Source organism: Erinaceus europaeus, chromosome 2 (genome assembly GCF_950295315.1).
Source record: "Erinaceus europaeus chromosome 2, mEriEur2.1, whole genome shotgun sequence".
NCBI lineage: Eukaryota > Metazoa > Chordata > Mammalia > Eulipotyphla > Erinaceidae > Erinaceus > Erinaceus europaeus.
In genome coordinates this window covers 117951682-117973005 of record NC_080163.1, presented here as the reverse complement: position 1 = coordinate 117973005, position 21324 = coordinate 117951682, and the positions used below count along the sequence as shown (strand labels likewise).

Sequence of the window (21324 nt, the reverse complement as noted above, 5' to 3'; positions counted from 1 at the left end):
TGGACCCTCCTCAATCGCTATCAAACAGGCCATGGCCGGTGCGCCGCTATGTTCCATCGCTGGGGAGCCAGAGACAACCCGAACTGCCCCTGCGGCTACAGACAGACTATGACCCACATAGTCAACGACTGCCACCTCTCCAGATTCAAAGGAGGTCTCAAAACTTTACATCAGGCTCAACCTGATGCTGTTGACTGGCTACGGAAAAAGGGCAAACGCTAGAAGAAGAAGAAGCACTGCTTCACCATTCATGAAGATTTCCTCTTGCAGGAAGGGATTGGGGGCTTGTACCTGGGTTCCTGTGCACTGTAATGTGTGCTCAACCAGGTGTGACACCACCCAGCCCCATTTTAATAATTTTTCCCTAAGCTTAACAGCTAACATGGGGGTGGACCAGAATTATTGTATGAGTAGATGGTGTCAGAGCTGAGAGTAGAACTAGGAAGCAGGACTAGGGCACAGTGTTGGTCGCAAACTTGAAGATATGTAAATGCAATTAACTTTACCACAGTGATCTAACCCAGGGCCCATATCCATTCATATTTAGCACAGGAGGCTATACAACCTTCGAGTCCCTGTCAGACATCTCACAGTCCATAGTCACAGCTGAGAACATTCTTTTTTTTTATTTTTAAAAAATATTTATTTTTAATTTTATTATTATTTTAAATATTTATTTTATTTATTTATTCCCTTTTTGTTGCCCTTGTTGTTTTATTGTTGTAGTTATTATTGTTGTTGTCGTTGTTAGATAGGACAGAGAGAAATGGAGAGAGAGGGGAAGACAGGAAGAGAGAAAGACACCTGCAGACCTGCTTCACCGCCTGTGAAGCGACTCCCCTGCAGGGGGGGAGCCGGGGTTCGAAGCGGGATCCTTATGCCGGTCCTTGTGCTTTGCGCCACCTGGCTTAACCCGCTGTGCTACAGCCCAACTCCCTTATTTTTATTTTGATAAGAGAGACAGACAGAATAGAGCACTGACCAGTTCTGGCTTACAGTGGTGCTGGTGACTGAACCTGGGAATTTGAAGTCTCAGGCAGGAAAGTCTTTTGTAGAACCATTACACTTTCTCCCCAGCCTTCATTCATTTTTATGAGAAAGCTCAACTGGGATAGATGGACTATTGGGGATCGAACCTAGGTCCTCAAGCATGTAGGTCCTATACTGTATCACATTGAGCACTCTCCCCAGCATGAATAAGCATATAATTTGTTTGAAGTGTGTGAAAACACTGGCAGGTGGGTCCAGCTGGTGAGACAGCAGCAATGATTGACAGCATTGCTGGGCAGTTCCATGCTCAACACTGTCCACATATCCCCTCCCTGCAGGGAGCTGATGGCCTGGAGGGCCAGCTGGGGGCCCCTAGGTCCATAGGTTTATCTTTCAATGGACTGGACACGTTCATTTTGCAAGTGTCATATCTGCATCTTTGCTATTTTAATTCTTTTTTTTTTCCTTTACTGGGGGGGATTAATGGCTTACAGTTGACAGTCAAATACAATAGTTGGTACACGTGTAACATTTTTCAGTTTTTCACATAACATTCTAACCTCCCTCCCCACCTAGATCCTCCTCCACCATCATGTTCCAAGACCTAGACAGTACCCCCTCCCCAGAGTCCTTTACTTTGGTGATTTTTTTTTTTTTAAACCAGAGCACTGCTCAGCTCTGGCTTATGGTGGTGCAGGGGATTGAACACGTTTGGCAAAGGACAGCCCCTCAAAATTAAGTTGGAGGACTCGAAGAGCAGGACCAACAGCTTGAAAGCTGTCAGGAGCTGCTGGCTTTGAAAGTGACTGGGATCCATGTGGATTCAGTCGGCTAGGAAGGATCGTCAGTTTCCCCAATGAATGGGTACTCACGGGATGTACCACAGGAAGGTTGAACCAATGCATCCCAATGCGAAGATAATAGCAGTTTTGAAACTAAAGAAAGACCCAACACTGGCTGCCAGCTATAGACCAATTTCTCTCCTCTCCGTGTGTTACAAACTCCTTGAGAGGCTGCTTCTGTCACGTATTTCTCCTCTTACAGAGAAATTCCTATCACCCGCCCAAGCTGGTTTCTGCCCAGGAAGATCTGCCTGCGAACAAGTCCTGGCCCTCTCAACTTACATTGAAAATGAATTCCAGAAGAATTTAAAGACGGGTGCTGTCTTTGTTGATCTCACAGCAGCCTATGACACGGTCTGGCACCGTGGTCTCCTAGTCAAGATCTCAAGATGCCTGCCTCCATGGGTGGCCAACACTATATCGTTTCTTCTCCAAAACAGAAGATTCCGGGTGCATCTGGGTGACAAGTCTAGCAGATGGAGACTTGTCTCAAGTGGCCTCCCCCAGGGCTCTGTTCTGGCTCCTATGCTATTTAATATTTACATCAATGACCTTCCAGAAACTTCTTCAAGGAAGTTCATCTATGCTGATGACATCTGCTGTGCAACTCAGGCATCCAAGTTTGACATCCTCGAGGAAACACTCACGAAAGACATGTCTCTGATATCTGATTACTGTAAAAGATGGCGACTAATCCCTAGCACTGCAAAAACGGTATCATCTGTTTTCCATCTACACCATGCCTCGGCCTCGCGTGAGCTTAATGTGCAGCTTGACAATACGAGAATCCGGCATGAAGCCCAGCCAGTCTATCTTGGCGTTACTCTCGATCGCACCCTGTCATTTCACGAACATCTCATAAAAACTGCAGCAAAGGTGGGCGCGAGGAATAACATCATTGCAAGACTGGCCAGCTCCTCATGGAGTGCGAGCGCTTCCACACTACGATGATCATCTCTGGCATTAAGCTATTCCACTGCAGAATACTGTGCCCCAGTATGGTTCCGTAGCGCCCATGTCCACTTGGTCGATTCCAAATTATATTCCTCCATGAGGATAATTTCTGGAACCACCCGTTCCACCCCGGTTCCATGGCTGCCAGTTCTTAGCAACATCGCCCCGCCAGATATTCGTCGGGATGCGGCATCATCTAAGTTCATTTCCCACGTCTACGCTCAACCGGACCTGCCAATGTACATGGATATCTTCTCCCACCCTGTCCAACGCTTGACGTCTCGTCATCCAATCTGGTCCCCTATGCCTACACTGAACTTCTCTGTTCCAGACTCTTGGAAACAGAGTTGGCAGTCAGCTGAGGTAAAGAACAAACACCTCATCACAGACCCCTGCAAGCGTCAACCCGGCTTTGACCTAGCACGTTATGATTGGGCCCTCCTCAATCGCTATCGAACAGGCCATGGCCGGTGCGCTGCTATGTTCCATCGCTGGGGAGCCAGAGACGACCCGAACTGCCCCTGCGGCTACAGACAGACTATGACCCACATAGTCAACGACTGCCACCTCTCCAGATTCAAAGGAGGTCTCGAAACTTTACATCAGGCTCAACCTGACGCTGTTGACTGGCTACGGAAGAAGGGCAAACGCTAGAAGAAGAAGGGGATTGAACCTGGAATTTTGGAGCCTCAGGCATGAGAGTCTCTTTGCATAACCAGAACATTCTAAGTGTGCTGATACCAGAGTGGCAAAGTAGGATAACCCAGCCTCCTCTGGAGAGTGGAGCAATCCCTACTACTGCTATTTCATAGCAAGGGTATGATCCTGAAGAAGCCTACAAAAGGGCTTATAATGATGTTCCCAAAGGATATGACCAGTGATGGTAGAGAGAGGGATCTATCAGAGGTCTAGGCCCATATATTTTTTTTTTTCTTTCTTTTTAACCAGAGCACTGCTCAACTCTGGTTTATGGTGGTGCAGGGGACTGAACCTGAAACTTTGGAGCCTCACGCATGAGAGTCTCTTTGCATAACTATCATGATATCTACCTCTGCATAGCCCATATGATCTATGGGGGAATCCAAGGTCTCCCTGTCTAGGAACTCAAGTGATTAGGGTGACTTAATAGTGGCCAAAGAGGCCATCCTTAAGCAAGCTAGCCAACTGTCTTATCAAGCTTTTGTAGTCATCTCTTTATCTGACAAGCTTAGACTTTCTAGCAATTGTTAAAGTCTTTAGTGTCCTTGGTTGTATCCAAACCAATATTACTAGGTCTATGGGATCTGGCCTCACGTTAAGGAGGAAATAGACCCAGGATTCTAGTGGGGTCTTAGCCTCATTTTCTGCATTTACTTATTTGATGATTCTAACAAATGTTGTCATAGGGACAATAATTGTCCATTACTAGATATATAAGTTTTTCTAGTATAACTCTTGGCCAGTTGTATAGTGTTTCTGTTATAGACACCATAGACACCTGCAGACCTTCACTACTTGTGAAGCGACTCCCCTGCAGGAGGGGAGCCAGGAGCTCGAACCAGGATCCTTACGCCGTCCTTCGCTTTGCACCACGTGCGCTTAACCCACAGCACTACCGCCTGACTCCCTGTATAGTGTTTCTTTTGAAGCTTATCAAGGGCTAACAATAATGCTGATCCTTTGTCAGAAGAGATTAAGAAGAGTAGAAGAATATTTATCTCCTTTTGTACATTTAATTCAGTAGATAGAGTGATTGAGGGAAGTAAAGTAAGGGGTAGGAGAGGAGGGTATTTAGGCCTAAGAAATATATAATTAGAGAATTTGTGGTGCCTTCTGTAGGCCATCCTACTAGGATATTAGGCTTATTAGGCTATTAAGCATTTAATTTGAGGTATATAATTGCCCCTTGCTTGTGGATACATGTACACATGTACCTACTACCCTAGCCTGTAACCTGTAGCTAGTATCTTTAACTGTTAGAAAGCATGCCATCTGAAATGAAAGTAGGTAGTCCCATGTGTTAGGAAAGATCTCACCAGATTAAAGGAGTTGGGAGGTTGACATCTCAGGCTTGGCATCTCTAAAGACAATCTGCAGTAACAGGTCAGTAGTAGCATAACATGGTATGAGCCACTACATTGTTTTTGTTGTTGCTTGTTTTTTGAATGCAGGGTTACTGCTGGGGCTCAATGCCAGGACTATGAATCCACTGCTCCTGGTGGCCAGTTTTTTTCATTTTTATTGGATAGGACAGAGGGCAAGTGAGAGAGGAGGGAGGGAGGAAGAGAGAGAGAGAGAGAGAGAGAGAGATGCCTGAAGCTCTGCTTCACCATTCCTGAAGCTCCCACCCTGCAGGTGGGGACTGGGTGCTTGCTTGAACCAGGATCCTTGCGCAGATCCTTGTGCTCAGAACTATGTGCATTTAACCTGGTGTGCCATCGCCTGGTCCCATCAGCCACTACATTTCTAGTCTTGACTTAGAAATGCTCCTCTTCTGACTCCTGCCCCAAATAGTACTAATTACAAAAAAAACCTTAGGGTCAGCAAAGTAGCTCACTTGGATAGTATGCTGCTTTGCTATGTGCATGACTCAGATCTGAGCTTGACCCCCCACCACACTCAAGGAAGCTTTGGTACGTGTGTGTGCTTTCTCTGTCCCTATCAGAAGAAAGCTGTTTATTCATTAGTGAGAATGAGCCAGAGCATCACTTTGGCACATGCTATGCCAGGGATCAAACTGCTGTGGTAATAGTTTTAAGTTCATTACCAGTTACAAACTGGTAGAAAATTTAAAAGGACTGGAACGAACTGGATATAATCAATTTAGTTGAAACATGATTTCCGGGTCACCTGGAAGAGTGCCTGTTTGGCTATGCAATGCAAGCAACTCAGGTTTGAGCCTGGTCCCCACTGACCTAGGGAAAAGTTTTAGTGCTGTGGTCTTTCTCTTTCTCCCTCTTCCTTCTATTTGGAAAAGCAAGCCTGACAAAAAATTATTTCCGTTCACTAAATTGATTAATACTCATCAAAAAACCCTTTTGTGAATGCGACTTTGGAGACCTTCTCTGCTCCCTATATACAGACGCGTCCTATCCACCTTCTCTTTCACTTCCCTGCCAACTTGTTCTCCTTAACAAGAAAAACGGGAGTCAGGCGGTAGCGCAGGGGGTTAAGCGCACCGTGGCGCAAAGCACAAGGACCAGAGTAAGGATCCCGGTTCAAGCCCCCGGCTCCCCACCTGCAGGGGAGTCGCTTCACAGGTGAAGCAGGTCTGCAGGTATCTTTCTCCCCGCCCCCGTCTTCTCCTCTTCTCTCCATTTCTCTCTGTCCTATCCAACAACAACGACATCAATAACCACAAGGGCAGCAAAAGGAAAAATAAATAAATATTAAAAAAAAAAAAACACTGCCTTCATTCTTTTAACATGTCTCTCTCCCTGCCGCCCTCTACAGATCCTCCAGGACTCGCGGGGAAAGCTCCGCGCACAGCTCCCACTGCCGAGGGAGGGTCCCCGCATCCCCTGGGCACCCAGACCCCGCAGCTCCGACTCCACAGGCCCCAGTGGCGTCCTGGCACCCAGCACTCTCAGCCCCGGCTACCAGCAGTTCCCCCGCGGCCGCTACTCAGCGCCCCAGACAGTCGGCGTTTGCATGCAAGGCTGGAACCCAGGTGGCCTCCCGGATGCGCAGAGTCCTCGGTAACCGTTGCTAGGGAGGCGGTGCCCCGGAAGTAGGTCGCGCGCCTGCGCGTAGAGCCTTCAGTGCCGATGCACTAGGCAATGGCCGGTTAGCGAGCATGGCGGAGCCGGAGCCGGAGCCGGAGCAGATCCGTCTGAAGTACATCCGGAAGGAGGGTTTCTTCACCGTGCCTCCAGAACACAGGGTGCGGCGGCGCGGGGGTGATCGGGTGTAGCGCGCGGGTCCCGGGGTCTCAGGAATGCACCGCTTCCCGACGTGCTCCCAGAGTTCTTCGCGGCGGGATGGGCGGGGTTTGTTCTCACGTCACCTGTACGTAGCCTCACGCGTCACCCCCTCACCTCACACACCAGGGCTCCAGCTGGGCGTGGAGCGGGCGGGGCGCCGCTCACAGCTCTCAGACAGGGCCTACTGCCCCGAGGGCCCGCACACCCGGATCCCCGAGACCTCTCAGAAGGCGGCTCTGCTCTCCTGGCTCCGCGATAGGCATAGCGTGCTGATGGAAGCCGCTGGGCTGAGAATAAGGGAGGATCTCCTGAGTGTCACCAAGCCTGTCAGGATCCCGCTCCCCTTTGGGGAAACAAAAGCAAAGCCTGGGGATGTGTGACCAGGATGGATGTTGCTTTAGTTTCATTTTCACTTCTGATAGAGATATGAATAGCCAGGCTGGGGGTGCAGGAGTGGAGAGAGGAGGCCTCCACTCACAGGTCAGCTCAGGCCCAGTGCTGGGTAGACAGCATGCGCGGTGTTGGTTGGGTCATCTATCTATTGACGATGGCCACGCACTTCCAGAGGAATAAACTTTTTTTTTTTTTCTCACTGGGGATAGAAAGGGGCTGGGTCCAGTCTTCTAGTTTGGAAAATGTGACTAGGATGTAGTGGAGGTGACCCTTGAGTCAACACAAAGGAGAGATAAAGTGCAGGAGTACGAAGCACAACCAGTTCAACCTGTACAGAAAAGTGAAAAGGGGAATGTGATGGGAAAGGCAGGTCGAGGCAGATGTGAAGGCTACAGTGAAATCTGGGTTATTCTTATTTGGTTCTGCAGGTGTCAAGAAAGTGACTCCAGGGAGGCAGGAGGGGTGTTAGAATTCTAGCCTCACTACATGTGCTCCTTTTAAATTATTATTTTTTAAAGATTTTATTTATTAATGAGAAACACAGGAGAGTGAAAGAACCAGGCATCACCCTGGTGCATGTGCTGCCGGGGATGGAACTCAGGACCTCATGCTTGAGAGTCCGATGCTTTATCCACTGCGCCACCTCCCGGACCACTCCTTTTAAATTATTTAGTTAACTAATCTTATTTATTATTTGATAGAAACAGATAAATTGAGAGGGAAGGGAGAGAGACACACACACCTGCAGCACTGTTTCACCACTTGTGAAACTTCCCCCACGCAGGTGGGGACCAGGAGCTTGATCTGCTGTACTTGCACGTAGTTAACGTGTGCCCATCCAGCCACAGATGCAATTCTTAGATCCAAGAGGTGCTGGTTCCCCATACCCAGCTATTGTGATGACCCTAAAGTACAGAGAATTTCTACTGGGCTTCAGTTCAGTTTCCCACATGTGGTCTGGGGACACAGTAACTAAACTATCTTGACTTGTTGCCCTACTTGCTCCTCATCCAAGTCCCAGCTGCCTCAAAGGGCAGAAGTGAGCGTACAGCATACAGCTTTCTTTTATCAGAAAGTCACACCTGTCCCATCTCACTGTCTCACTGGGCACAATGTAGTCACATGGTAATACCTTGCTGTGCAGGAAATATGCCACCAGCAGCGTGGCTATATGCCAGTGGGCAGAGATTGCTAATTCAAGGGAAGTAGTAGTGTATGGGCGTCGAGGACATTGTCTACCTTAGAATCATTTCCACCTTATTTGGTAGGTGCTTTGTGGAAGCCTTCAGTCTTTTTCATCTCCAGAAGCTTCATTTAGACCAGCGTTGTCCAGTATACTTTGTTTTGGTGGAAATGTTTATTTCATAAATTATCTAGTGCGGTCTCATGTTCTGCATAGTACATTGATCACATGACTGGTCTGCTGAGTAATTATCTTGGAGTTGTTTTTTTACCACCATTTTTTTTTCTTTGTATTTTTATTTGACAGGACAGAGAGAAATTGAGAGGGGTGGGGAGATAGAGAAAGACACCTGCAGATCTGTTTCACCACTCGTGAAGTAGATCCTCGGTGGGGAGGCTTGAACTTGGATCCTTGTGCATGGTGTTATATGCCCATTTATTTATTTATTTATTTTAAGATTTTATTCATTTATGAGAAAGATAGGAGAGAGAAAGAACCAGACATCACTCTGGCACATGTGCTGCCGGGGATCGAACTCAGGACGTCATGCTTGAGAGTCCAGTTTTATCACTACCAGACTACTTATATGCCCTTTTATATATATATATAATTTTACCTTGAGTTAAGGACTTCTTGGGTTTGTAGAAGTTCTTCTTCTCTTTTTTTTTTAAATTATCTTTATTGGATAGATACAGCCAGAAATTGAGAAGGGGGATATAGAGAGGGAGAGAGACACCTACAACACAGCTTCACCACTCATGAAGCTTTCCCCTTGCAGGTGGGGAGTAGGGGTTTGAACCTAGGTCCTTGCACATTGTAAGATGGGCGCTCAACCAAGTGTGCCACAACCCAACCCCCCAACTTGGACTTTTATTAGTTAACCATACATGACTTTTCATTAATATTTATTTATTTATTTTAGGATAGAGTGAAATGGAGAGAGGAAGGGGAGAGAGAGAAAGATAGACACCTGCAGACGTGCTTCACCATCCGTGAAGCGACTCCCCTGCAGGTGGGGAGCTGGGAGCTCAAACCAGGATCCTTCCACCGGTCCTTGTGCTTTGTGCCACCTGCACTTAACCTGCTGCTCTATCACCCAACTCCCTCATTAATATTTTTAGACAGTTTATATCTATAACATGGGATTGCAAGGAAAAGGTTCAGCTGTCTTTAATATGTATCACGGTCAGCTGTCCAACCCAGCATCATGATCCTCCTTTTCTCATCTGGAAATCCCAATGTGTGGTTTCCTTTCTTCAGAAAGCAAAATATGAGGGGACACACTGGTACAAGTTAAATGTAAAATGCCTTTCTCTTCAATTATCCCACTAGCTGCCAATTCCTGACTGTAAGCATTGCTCTCTTTTAGCTGGGACGGTGCAGGAGTGTGAAGGAATTTGAGAAACTGAACCGTATCGGTGAAGGCACCTATGGCATTGTGTGTAAGTGACCAAGATGGGAGGCCTGGGATATGGGACTGTCCCCACAGGAACAGTGTTAGGACCAGGAAAAGGGCAATGCCTATTGCTACACTTCCAGGGCAAAGCTTGTACCAGTGACCTCCATTCCCTACTCCCAGGTGTGATTGCCATAAACTTGATATCACATCCAAATGAACATTAGACACAATATGTTTGAATTAACACAAGTTGTTGAAATGATATTAATAACTTTTAATTATTCCAGCAGTAAAATGTAGAACATCCAAAAAGCTGCCAGGGCTGTGGTTTGGAGCAGCTGAAACACTGGTGTACATGTGTTTGAAAATTGTACAGTGCTTTGGGGAGGCATCCTTGCACAAAATAAGAGTTCTTTTATCTAGATAAAATACATCATCTCCTTGAAGAACATAGTTACAACTCATAGCACCTACACCCAGCTCACTGAAAGGACACACTCCAGAGAGCATGTGGGGCTGGAGTGTTGCTTATATAGAGTAAGGACCACATAGCACTGGGTATTCTATTATTAAAGAGAAAGAGAAACATCCAGCTCTGGAAGAGGCTGAAGGGTGTATCATGGGGAGTTAGGGGTAGATTCTGTCATGAGGAAATTTCCATTACAGATCGGGCCCGGGACACCCTGACAGATGAGATTGTTGCCCTTAAGAAAGTACGGATGGACAAGGAGAAAGATGGTGAGAAGAAAGTGGCCTGAACCACTCTAATGGGAAGGGGTAGGAAGGGGTAGGAAGTACCTGCAACATGAGGCTCCTCTGGCCTGAACCCTTGAACTGAGTACATGCCTAACCACCTTCCCCAGCATCTACATAATGGCTAAAGGGGGTGGCCTCAGGGGGCATCCATCCTGAGCCTTCACTGGCTAGTCACCCTATCCCCATCCTTGAGGCCTCCTATGCCTTAAGTCCTGTGTAGCCCTCCATTTCCTCTTTTTCCATATGATAACTGTTGGCATTTTTTGTGTCAGCTCATTAAGTCACCTCTCCAGTGACTTAATGTCAGTCTCCCTTCCCAAGTTGAGGCAGTCCTTGTGCTCTGCTCACCAGCTGTGTACCACATGTAGGATTCAGTGCAGAGAGCTCCGAACTTACATTTCATGCAATAAAAAAGGGTTGAAGAGTGGGGGTTGAATTGTTATGTGGAAAACTGGGAAATGTTATGCATGTACAAACTATTGTATTTTACTGTTGACTGTAAACCATTAATTCTCCAATAAATAAATTTTTAAAAAAAGGGTTGAAGGGGTTTGTTGATGATTCCCTGAATTAATGATGGAGAGTAGGCTCTTCTGAGGCCATGTTGGGTTGCAGGGGTCCCCATCAGCAGTCTGCGTGAGATCACACTGCTTCTTCGCCTTCGCCATCCAAACATTGTGGAATTGAAGGAGGTGGTTGTAGGGAACCACTTGGAGAGGTGAGTAGTTAACTGCTCCTGACTGGGTTCTGCCCAGCCTCTCCGTATAAAGTTGCCTTTCCTACAGGAAACGGAGGGCCCTTTGGCTCACTGGGTGCAGGTGGGAGGTGGCATGTGTTTTCCCTTTGTTCTTGCAGCATCTTCCTGGTGATGGGTTACTGTGAACAAGACCTGGCTAGCCTTCTGGAGAATATGCCAACACCTTTTTCTGAGGCTCAGGTGCATAGTTGGGGATCTGGGGGTCTTCATGGGTCCTTGTATGTTTGTATAAAAAGTGGCATCTTAAGTGACATGTCCCTACACTCTGACAGGTGAAGTGCATTGTGCTGCAGGTGCTCCGGGGTCTCCAGTATCTGCACCGGAACTTTATTATCCACAGGTAAGTTCTTTGGGGAAGGCTGACCCTTGGCTTCTGGTGCACAAAGCCTCAATGCATCTGACTACTTTTTTGGGAGGATCCAGGCCCAAATAATACCTGCTTTCCCCTGTGGGATGGTAGCTCATAAGTTGTCATCATGACAGAGGCCTAGACTAGTGGGGGCTTTTCCCACTGAAGCAGGACAGCATCTGGCAACTGATGGGGCCTAAACTGGACAGCACTGGAAGTTAGGCATAAAGGATACTCCCAGCTGCTCTCTTCTTGTTCGGTTAAAAAGTCAGGCAAAGGGAGTCAGGCGGTAGCACAATGGGTTAAGCGCACGTGGCACAAAGTGCAAGGACCGGCATAAGGATCCCAGTTCAATCCCCGGCTCCCTACCTACAGGGGGGTCGCTTCACAGGCGGTGAAGCAGGTCTGCAGGTGTCTGTCTTTCTCCCTCTCTGTCTTCCCCTCCTCTCTCCATTTCTCTCTGTCCTATCTAATGACATCATCAATAACTACAACAACAATAAAAAGACAAGGGCAACAAAAGCGAAAATAAATAATAATAAAATAAAAAAAAGTGGTCCGGGAGGTGGCACAGTGATAAAGCTTTGGACTCTGAAGCATGAGGTCCCTGGCAGCACATGTGCCAAAGTGATGTCTGGTTCTTTCTCTCTCCTCCTGTCTTTCTCATTAATAAATAAATAAAATCTTCAAAAAAAAAAAAAAAAAAAGGCAAAGGGCAGGGGAGATAGCATAATGAATATGCAAATACTCATTCCCAAGGTTCTGAGGTCCCAGGTTCAATTCCCCTACCCTACCATAAGTTAGAGCTAAACAGTGCTCTGGTAAAAAAAAAAAAAAAAAATCAGGCAAGAGAAGTTACATGGAAAAGTCTTTGCCAGGCAATGATGCACTTGATTAAGCATACATATCACCATTCACAAGGATCTGGGTTTGAGCTCCTGCTCCCCAGTTGTAGGAAAGATGCTTCATGAGTGGTGAAGCAGGTCTGCCGGTGTCTTATCTTTCTCCCTCTTTATCTCCCCTTTCCCTCTCAAGTTTTCTGTTCTGTCAAATAAAAATAAAGTAGAAAGGAAAAAAAGAAAAAGTGGCCACCAGGAGCCATGGATTCGTAGTGCTGGCACCAGGCCCTAGCAATAACCCTGGTGGCAATAGAAAGAAAGAAAGGTAGATAGGTTTTCTTACTATTACTGTTAAGGTAACAACTTAATGTTTTATCAAGCTGCTTCCTGGAACCTGATCTTTTTTTTTTTTTTTTTTTTTTAATATAGGGACCTGAAGGTCTCCAACTTGCTTATGACGGATAAGGGATGTGTGAAGACAGGTGGGTACAGGGTGCTCTATGATGGTGTATCACTTTTTACAGGTATTCCGAAGCCTAAGTGTTAGTTCCAGTGTTTGTGTGGCCTCAGAGGGTGACTCGTTAACCTCACTGCTTTCCACTTTTCTTCCCATCTCTCCCTGTGTTATAGCGGATTTTGGTCTGGCTCGAGCCTATGGCACCCCAGTGAAGCCAATGACTCCCAAGGTGGTCACCCTGTGGTGAGTCCCCCCACGGCCAGATGTAACTGGTGGAGGGAAGTTTAGAGGAGACTCCTGAAGCTACAGGAGGATCTTGATGGTCTTTTAAGTTATAGGGGCTCCACACCAGCAGAAAGGACAGGTGCTGCACTGCTCTGGTGTAGCCAAAAAACCCAGCTGGCTCTGGAGTCTTCCTGGGAAGCAGATGTCATTTTACCATCCCTCATGTTGCTAACAGACATGAGAATTGTGGGACCAGGGAGATAATATAATGGTAGCTCATGGGATTTGCATGCAAGAGGCCCTGGGTCCAATCCCTGGCACCACAATATACTAAAGTGGTGTGATGGAAAACACAAAACCACACACAACAGGGTATGTGATTAAAGGGGATGTTGTAGTCCTACCCTATGTCTATAAAATGGGAAGCAACAAATCTGTACAGAGGGTTCACTGTTTTGTAACTCAGGACACTGCTGCACCAAGGAACTGCCCACAGCAGCTGTTCTCCATATGCCTGCATTGGCAGAGATAAAGAACAAAGGAAAGGCCCAGGTGGGGTAAGCAGTCTCATTGGCTTGTGCCATGGGCTGTTGGAGATGTTGGTTGGTGAGCTAGTGCAGAGGTGCAGGGCCCTTTGAGGCCTGGGCTGGAGGAGAGAAGGGCTCTTGCCTGATGGAGATACTTTTGTTTATAGGTACCGGGCCCCTGAACTGCTGCTGGGGACTACTACACAAACCACCAGCATTGACATGTGGTGAGATTTGGCATTGCTTGGGGCTGAATGGGTCACATGAGAGCTGCCAGGACAGGAGCTGGGGTCTCTGCCAGGCAGAGGTACCCAGAGGAAGTGAGAGAAGGCAGCTCCAGTATTGATGGCCCCTAGCAGTTCTACCCCATGGGCTACCCAGAGTTACTCATGGTTTCCCCATGAGCACCTGGCCCTTATGTCCTAAGAGATGGCCACAGTGTGCCCAGTTGTGGTATGTGGCAGCAGTAGCAAGTAGGGAAGTAGGATCTGCTCTCATTTGTAGGGCCGTGGGCTGTATCCTGGCTGAGCTGCTAGCCCATAAGCCGCTTCTGCCTGGCACTTCTGAGATCCACCAGGTCGACCTAATTGTGCAGCTGCTGGGGACGCCCAGTGAAAACATCTGGCCTGTGAGTACCCCATCTCTGCCCTTAGCCTCCTTAGTCGAGCCAGCCTCTGTGGCTCCAGTGCTTGTTGCCCACAGGGTTTTTCCAAGTTACCGATGGCCAGCCAGTATAGCCTGAGGAAGCAACCATACAACAATCTCAAGCACAAGTTTCCATGGCTCTCGGAGGCCGGCTTACGCCTGCTCAACTTCCTCTTTATGTATGACCCCAAGAAAAGGTACTGACTGGCCTATGGGCAATAGTGGTGGCATCTTCTAAAGAGTTTCTCAGAACATAGTCTACATGGTCTGAGATGTTCTTCCTGAGACATACTGGGCCAAGCACTCAGTATAAAGACCATTCTGAAGTTCCCATCAGTTTCTGGGTCTCAAACCTGAGCCTGCCACCTTTCTAAACAGGCTACTTAGTTGGGCAGGGTGAAGGAAACACACCTGGGATCCTGGTAACAGGGGCATCCTCTGCAGGGCAACAGCTGGGGACTGCCTGGAGAGCTCCTACTTCAAGGAGAAGCCCTTACGTGAGTGCCCTCCCCCCCAACTGGTCTGGGAGGCTCCCTGTCAGGCCTTAGTTGGTGGGGTGTGGCCCTGGGCAGGCAGAGAGGCCTACTGGATGCTGTTCATCCATACAGAGCAGAGGAGGAGCAGTGGGAGGTGCAGGGCAGTGCCAGCAAAAATGCAGAATGGATGTTCAGGCTAGAAGCATGCTTATTTCAATCTCGGGTTTCAGCTTTTCCCTGGGAAGCCCTCCCACCCCCCAGCAACACCTCTGAGCAGCCTCTTCCCCGCAGCCTGTGAGCCAGAGCTCATGCCCACCTTCCCCCATCACCGCAACAAACGGGCCACACCAGCCACATCCTCAGCTGCTGAGACTCAGAGCAAGCGCTGCAAACCCTGATGGACGGAACCTCATCTTGAACAGCATGGCTGCATGGATCAGGCTTTCTGGAGCTGGTTTGTGCCCGTATCTGGGAAAGAGCAGTACTGAACTGACAGCAGCTCCCAGGACAGCAGGGTGTGGTTGTGGGGTGGTGTGGCTGCACAGAAAGGGCAGTGGCCATCAGATACTGAGGGCCCTTTGCAGCTCCCAGCTGTGGCAGTGTTTCTTGAAGGTTGTATGGAGTTCTGACTTCTCAAGAGGAAATACCTGTTGGGCCCTCCCTGGGTGTTGCTGGTTTGAAAGAAGATCCAGGAGGATCCAGGAGGTCCCTAGGTTCTGCCAGGGCCTGGAGATACTTCAGGGACCCTCTGGGTGGGTGGGTGGGGGTGCTGAGGCCCAGGAAAAGGTTATAACTATGTTAACAAGAGTTCAGAAAGATAAATGCTTTCCTGATAGATGTGGACTTATTTACTTTAATGTACTTGGAGGTTACTGATTTGTGTGGTATTAATAGGTGATATGCAAATGCTGGGGTGGAGACAGATGGAGGGGATGTGGCAGTCAAGGAAGGAAGGTGTGGAGGGGCCAGGACAGAAGGGCACCTCCCCCCAAGGAGACAGCTATGTTTGCTTTAGCCCAGCTGCATTGGACCTGGTGGCCTGAGGTATAAGCCAGCAAGACCTCCCACCCTACCTTCCTGAGCCAGTGCAGCAGAAGCAGTAGCAGGGAATCTACTGGGGTGTGGTTGCTGAGAAACCCCCACATTCCATATGGAAGTGGAATGACACTATCCAAGTTCTGCCAGACACCCACCTGCTGCTCAGAGTCTCCGCCAGCTGCCTCTGGTTTGAGATGGGCTCATTCCATCTGGGGACCCAGCTTTCCCCAACTGTGGCCAGGGCACATTTCAGTACATTTCAGCCAGCACTCAATTCAGCACTGGCCTGTGGCACCATGCAGGATAGGGCAGGAGAGTGGAGGAGGCAGGTTACCCACAGCCTGGCCAACCATGCACTTGGCAGCCTTCTCCCCATCCGACCCCCATACTGGTCCCAACAATCCTCAAGCTGTGCTTGTTGCCTGTGGACTCCTGAGGAGACCTGTGGAGAGTCCCCCCTCCCCCCAGACACCTGGAGGACAGCATTATGCTCAAACCACAACCTGCCAAGAGCCACAGGCCAGTCACCGAAGGTGCGGCTTCTTTGTGGGGATAGGCTTGATGTGACATTTAGGTATAGGACTGGATTGGGCATGATAGTGAGGAATGAGGCTAGCCCAAGAAGACAGAAGCCCTTCTTGGAAGGTGAGCTCCCACCTCCTGCATTGTGGGGCCTGGGATCTCTATACTCCTGCTATGCCTGAGGCTCCTCTAGGGGCAGAGTGGTCAGGGGCCCAGGCCAGAAGAGGGGAGAAGCCCAGAGAAGCACCACAGAAACTCCCTGGAAACTCTTGACCTGGGGCATGGTTGGGCCTAAGGCTGAGCCCCAGGGCTGTCATAAAGCAGGGTGTCTACCTGTGCTCGCTGTAGCCACAGACGTCGCTGGATGTCACTGATCAGGGGATGCAATGTGTGGCTCTCGTGACAGATGGACAAGGCAGCACAGTGGGCTGTGTGCAGCTGGCGGCATGTGTCACAGCAGTGGGTAGGCAGGGCACCGGGCACCAGGCAACTGTGTGCCTGGTAACCAAAGGGCTCATGCACACTTTGGGGGCTGCCACGCCTGGGGCTCCCAGAAACTTTGGGAGTAGCCAGATCCTCAGGCCGACTCAGTAGCTCTCGGCGCATTGAGAGGAAGGAAAAGGCTTCAGGTTCAGGCTCCAGCTCTTCCTCCAAAGCCCCATAGGGTGGGCTCCTGGCCCTTGGTGACAACTCAGCCTCAGCACCTGCCTCCCAGGCCCCTCCCCCAGCACCCCACAGTTTGGCACTCTGTTCCCAGAGCTGGGGCTGATATGTCAGCTCAGAGGGGGGTGAGTCTGGTCCTGGAGAGGGCTCCCCATAGAGGCTGGCCTCCTCTGAGCCCTCATCTTCCTGCAGGTCTTGATATAGGTCCAGCTGAGCCTGGTACATGCTCATGGAGCCACGGGGAGGCAAGGGTGGTGGCTCCTTGTCTTGGGTCAGCCGTTGCTGCAGCCAGGCCACACAGGAGGCCACATCTGTGCTGGACCGCCGAGCCTGCAGCAGCTCCTTTGACGGCAGCACACTGGTGCCCAGCTGTGCCAGCACTTCACCCAGGATGTCACACTCCAACCGCAGAGCAAAGCAGCCCAGGGCCACCTGGAGCAGCTGACTGGCGGGGGGTGGAGTGGCCATCATGAGGCGGTGGTTGTCCCTGCGCACATAGCCCATCTTCTGAAAGCTCTGGATGAGCAGGTCCTCGGAGAGCACACCCTTCAGTACATGCACGTAGCCCCCAGAGAAGGTCTGCAAGGGAGGGGGTCTGTGAGCAGCAGCCCTTCCCAGACTCAACTCAGGCTCAGCTCCACTTGGGCAGCCTTACTCAGATGGCAGCATGATCTAAATGACAAGCAGTTCTGCACTAACACCCCCTCCCCAGGAGCTTTTACAAACAGGTGCTCAGGGACTGGGGCAAGCCGGGCATTACAGTTAAAAAAGAAAACCAATACATTAGCTTGGTTCATAAATCATAACCTTTCAGGCCCTTGCCTGGGTGGGTTCCTAGTTAATTTCATACACAAATACATGTGTTCATCTCTGAGCAGGGAGCCTCCCACCACTTTGTTCTAAACTCTGTTTGTTCCATACTGTCTTAAAGCCCTCATGGTAGGATACACCTTGTTCATTCATTCTGAGATGCAACCCTCACCACAGCATAGAAGCCTTAAAGTGCAGTTGGCTTGAAGCTCTAGAGTAACAGATGGAAAGGAACTTTCCTGACTGAAAGGTATTAGGGGGACTGAAAAGGTTGTTAGGCTGATGACTATCTCCCAACTACAGTTCCTCCTTTGGTTGTGGATGAATTCTCTCCTTATTTCTATGTACACTTTTCAGAGATTAGGTAACTTCCCAAAGCCACACAGCCAGAACTGGATCCTGGCAGGGCTTTTTGTTTTGCTTCGCCTACCCCACCCTCACCTTCACCCCCAAGTGCAACTAGTGTCTCCAGTCCTGTCTGAATGGATGAATGAAAGTCCTAGAACTCACACCAGCAGGTGTCCCCAGCAGGCTCTAGGCCTCACCACCAAAGTGCTGCCATGGTAACTCAGGGAGGCCAACTCGCCCACGTGCCTGATGACATCATCACCTTCCCACTCTTCCGAATTAACCAATAGCCCAGAATGCCCGCCTGTAGGCAGTGGCTCTGGGCACAGTCCCATTATTAGCCAAGAGGTGAGCTAGATGTGTACGCTGACAAGCTCTCCAGGGCATGCGAAGCCCCTCCAGCCCAACTTACTTAACGGGGTACACCCAACCTGTGTTCTCTTCTATAAATGGGATCAACCCACATCCTGGAAGAACTAAGCTGGCTGTGGAACCTGGCAGCCCTGAGTGCCTGTTGCAAGCTGTCTGTAGCTCTTTGGGGAGTGCACTGTATCCCCAGGAGGCAGATGCCTGTGGCAAGTAGCTTTAACCCACCCCCTGATCTCAGCTTTGAGACTGGGAAACTTCTATAGAAAGACCGGGAGACCTTCTGCACACCCCGTCACCCACCAGATCCTCTGGGCTCTGAGGACATCTGAAATCTCTGGTCCCTCATGAGAGTTTCCCCCACCCCCACCCCCAAAGGTCCCTACAGCCTGGGCCCGGGAGGCCTCGGCCCCGCCACTCACCTTGATGGTGGTGAATTCCTTCCTCCAGGGCAGCAGGTACAGGTGCACCGCCGCCAGCTCCAACAGCTCGAAGGCGCGGGCCAGGTCGCGCAGCGCGGGTGCCAGGTCCGCTCGGCCCCACAGCCCGTCAGTCAGCAGCGCCAGCGCGTCATCCCCCAGTGCTCCGTGCAGGTCGAAGTCCTCCACCAGGATCTGCCAGAGCACAGCGCGCAGTGATGGGTCCCCGCACACGCCGGCGCGGCCGCGCCGCAGCTCGCGCTCCAGGCACAGGCGGTAGTCCTCCGACAGCGAGCTGCTGCCCATCTTGGTGCCGGGCTTGTGTCCCCGACGCGGAGGCCCCCGGATATGCGCTGGCTGCCGCAGCACCGCTAGCAGCGCCCGCTGCGCCGGCGCTCAGCTCTCTGCTCTCCCCGCTTCCGCCCTTGGCTCGTCTTGGGCCTGCTGACGCGTGGGGCGGGGCTTCCTGCCGGGGTTGAACCTGGCGCCCAGCGTGAGGCTCCTGAAGGTCGGGCCTCTGGGACCCGCGGGGCTCGAAGACCGTGCTGGGGAGCAAGGCTTCAGGGTAGGTGGAACCCGGAGTGGCTCCTCCCTCAACCAAGCACCCGTAGGAGGTGGAGCCACCTCGTACCCAACGGGGATTGGCCACGGTCAGGGGGCGTGGACGCGCCAGCTCCTAAAGGTGATTGGATGGAGGGTGGTGCTGTCCCGGAGAGGCGGGGCCACCCACGACCAATAAAGTGCAAGATGTGGGGCGGGCCAGCGTTCAAGGGGATACTAGGTCTTGCAGTTATCAAGTCTTGTAAAGCAGTAACTTCCGGGGTAACTGGGCAATCTCGGGTCTGTTTTTTTTTTAAGTATTTTTGTTACTTTATTAGGTAGAGACAGAAACTGATATAGGAGAGGGAGAGAGACACCTGCAGCCCTGCTTTCTCCCTTGCAGATGGGGACCAGGAGCTTGGGACCTGGCTCCTTGCACATTGTAACATACGTGCCACCGCCTGCCCCCTCGACTCTTTCTGCGACTCCACTTCCTACACTTCCCAGTTTTAGAGAATACATCTGGAGGGGCGCCTTCCTGTCCCTGCCAGTGTGCCCCCCAACCCCGGCCTAATAAGGGCCAAAGCTTCCGAGCGATGTTTTGTGTTCTTTGCTCTGATTTCCTCTATTCAGGGCTCAGGTGTTCGTCCAGTCACCATCCAAGATCATGTTGGGGGAGCTGGGTGGTAGCGCAATGGTTTAAGCGCACATGGCACAAAGTACAAAGGCCTATGAAAGGATCCCGGTTTGAGCCCCCAGCTCTCCACCTGCAGGGGGTCGTACCCCCCCACCTGCAAGGGGTCGCTTCGCAGTGAAGCAGGTCTACAAGTGTCTATCTTTCTCTCTTCCTCTGTCTTCCCCCCTCTCGATTTCTCTCTGTTCTATCCAACAACAACAATAGCTATGACAACAATAACAACTACAAGCACAACAGGGCAACAAAATGGGAAAAATGGCCTCCAAGAGCAGTGGATTTGTAGTGCTGGCACCGAGCCCCAGTGATAACCCTGGAAGCAAAAAAAAAAAAAAAAAGATCATGTTGGGACTCCCACCCACCCCACCCCTATAAAGATTAAATGTGAATGGGAGCCGGGTGGTAGCGCAGCGGGTTAAACGCACGTGGTGCAAAGCTCAAGGACCAGCGCAAAAGGATCCCAGTTCCAGCCCTGGCTCCCCACTGCAGGGGAGTCACTTCACAAGCAGGTGAAGCAGGTCTGCAGGTGTCTATCTTTCTCTCTCTCGCTGTCTCTCCTCCTCTCGATTTCATTCTGTTCTAACAACGACATCAATAACAACAATAAAAAGCAATAAGGACAACAAAAGGGAAAATAAATATAAAAAGTTAAAAAAAAAGATTAAATGTGAAGGTAAATGTGAAGGTAAAGAGTTCTTTTCCTTGTAGGGACTCATGCAGGTACATATCCAGAGAGGCTAAAACAAGATGATGCCTGAGCATGAGCCTATCTGATCACAGAGCTGGTAACAGGGTGCCAAGAAACCAGCTTTAATGTACAGCAAAGCCAACAGGTGAATCCGCATCTGGCTTGAGACATACCTGTGCCCTCCCCCTGCCCTATGAAGGGGAGAGACAGACAAGACACCTTCTTCTTCTTGTAGCGTTTGCCCTTCTTCCGTAGCCAGTCAACAGCGTCAGGTTGAGCCTGATGTAGTTTCGAGACCTCCTTTGAATCTGGAGAGGTGGCAGTCGTTAACTATGTGGGTCATAGTCTGTCTGGAGCCGCAGGGGCAGTTCAGGTCGTCCTACAGACCTGCTTCACCACTTGTGAAGCGACTCCCCTGCAGGTGGGGAGCCAGAGTCTCTAACCAGGATCCTTACGCCTGTCCTTGCGCTTTGCGCCATGTGCACTTAACCTGCTACAAGCGCTTAACCCGCTGAGCTACAACCTGACTCCCTCTGTGCCAG

The 21324-nt window shown here is 50.0% G+C and overlaps 2 protein-coding genes across 5 annotated transcripts; one reads left to right on the top strand and one right to left on the bottom strand.

The window, feature by feature from the left end:
- Positions 1 to 6514: 6514 nt before the first annotated feature.
- Positions 6515 to 15529, top strand: CDK10 (cyclin dependent kinase 10). Of its 4 annotated transcripts, none has more exons than XM_007531246.3 (13): positions 6515 to 6648; positions 9634 to 9706; positions 10330 to 10401; positions 11035 to 11137; positions 11275 to 11356; positions 11449 to 11516; positions 12794 to 12846; positions 12995 to 13064; positions 13741 to 13800; positions 14078 to 14201; positions 14276 to 14415; positions 14663 to 14715; positions 14986 to 15529. In XM_007531246.3, the coding sequence occupies exons 1-13, from the start codon at positions 6562 to 6564 to the stop codon at positions 15090 to 15092; spliced, it is 1092 nt and encodes a 363-aa protein (XP_007531308.1). In that variant the 5' UTR covers positions 6515 to 6561; the 3' UTR covers positions 15093 to 15529. The 4 variants fall into 4 exon arrangements, with proteins under 4 accessions (XP_007531308.1, XP_060040970.1, XP_060040971.1 ...); XM_060184987.1 differs by having other exon boundaries at positions 6535 to 6648; positions 15058 to 15529; XM_060184988.1 differs by lacking the exon at positions 14276 to 14415 and having other exon boundaries at positions 6535 to 6648; positions 15058 to 15529.
- Positions 15528 to 20196, bottom strand: SPATA2L (spermatogenesis associated 2 like). The gene is made up of 2 exons (XM_016191852.2): positions 18864 to 20196; positions 15528 to 17496 (listed from the first exon to the last, which is right to left on the bottom strand). The coding sequence occupies exons 1-2, from the start codon at positions 19164 to 19166 to the stop codon at positions 16546 to 16548; spliced, it is 1254 nt and encodes a 417-aa protein (XP_016047338.1). The 5' UTR covers positions 19167 to 20196; the 3' UTR covers positions 15528 to 16545.
- Between the last annotated feature and the right edge of the window lie 1128 nt (positions 20197 to 21324).

Coding starts and splice junctions, on each gene's coding strand:
- SPATA2L (XM_016191852.2), bottom strand. CDS start 19,166: ATGGGCAGCAGCTCGCTGTCGGAGGACTACCGCCTGTGCCTGGAGCGC. Junction 17,497..18,863: donor AGGAATTCACCACCATCAAG/GTGAGTGGCGGG, acceptor CCTCCCTTGCAG/ACCTTCTCTGGGGGCTACGT.
- CDK10 (XM_007531246.3), top strand. CDS start 6,562: ATGGCGGAGCCGGAGCCGGAGCCGGAGCAGATCCGTCTGAAGTACATC. Junction 11,357..11,448: donor CACCTTTTTCTGAGGCTCAG/GTGCATAGTTGG, acceptor ACACTCTGACAG/GTGAAGTGCATTGTGCTGCA. Junction 12,847..12,994: donor TAAGGGATGTGTGAAGACAG/GTGGGTACAGGG, acceptor CCTGTGTTATAG/CGGATTTTGGTCTGGCTCGA.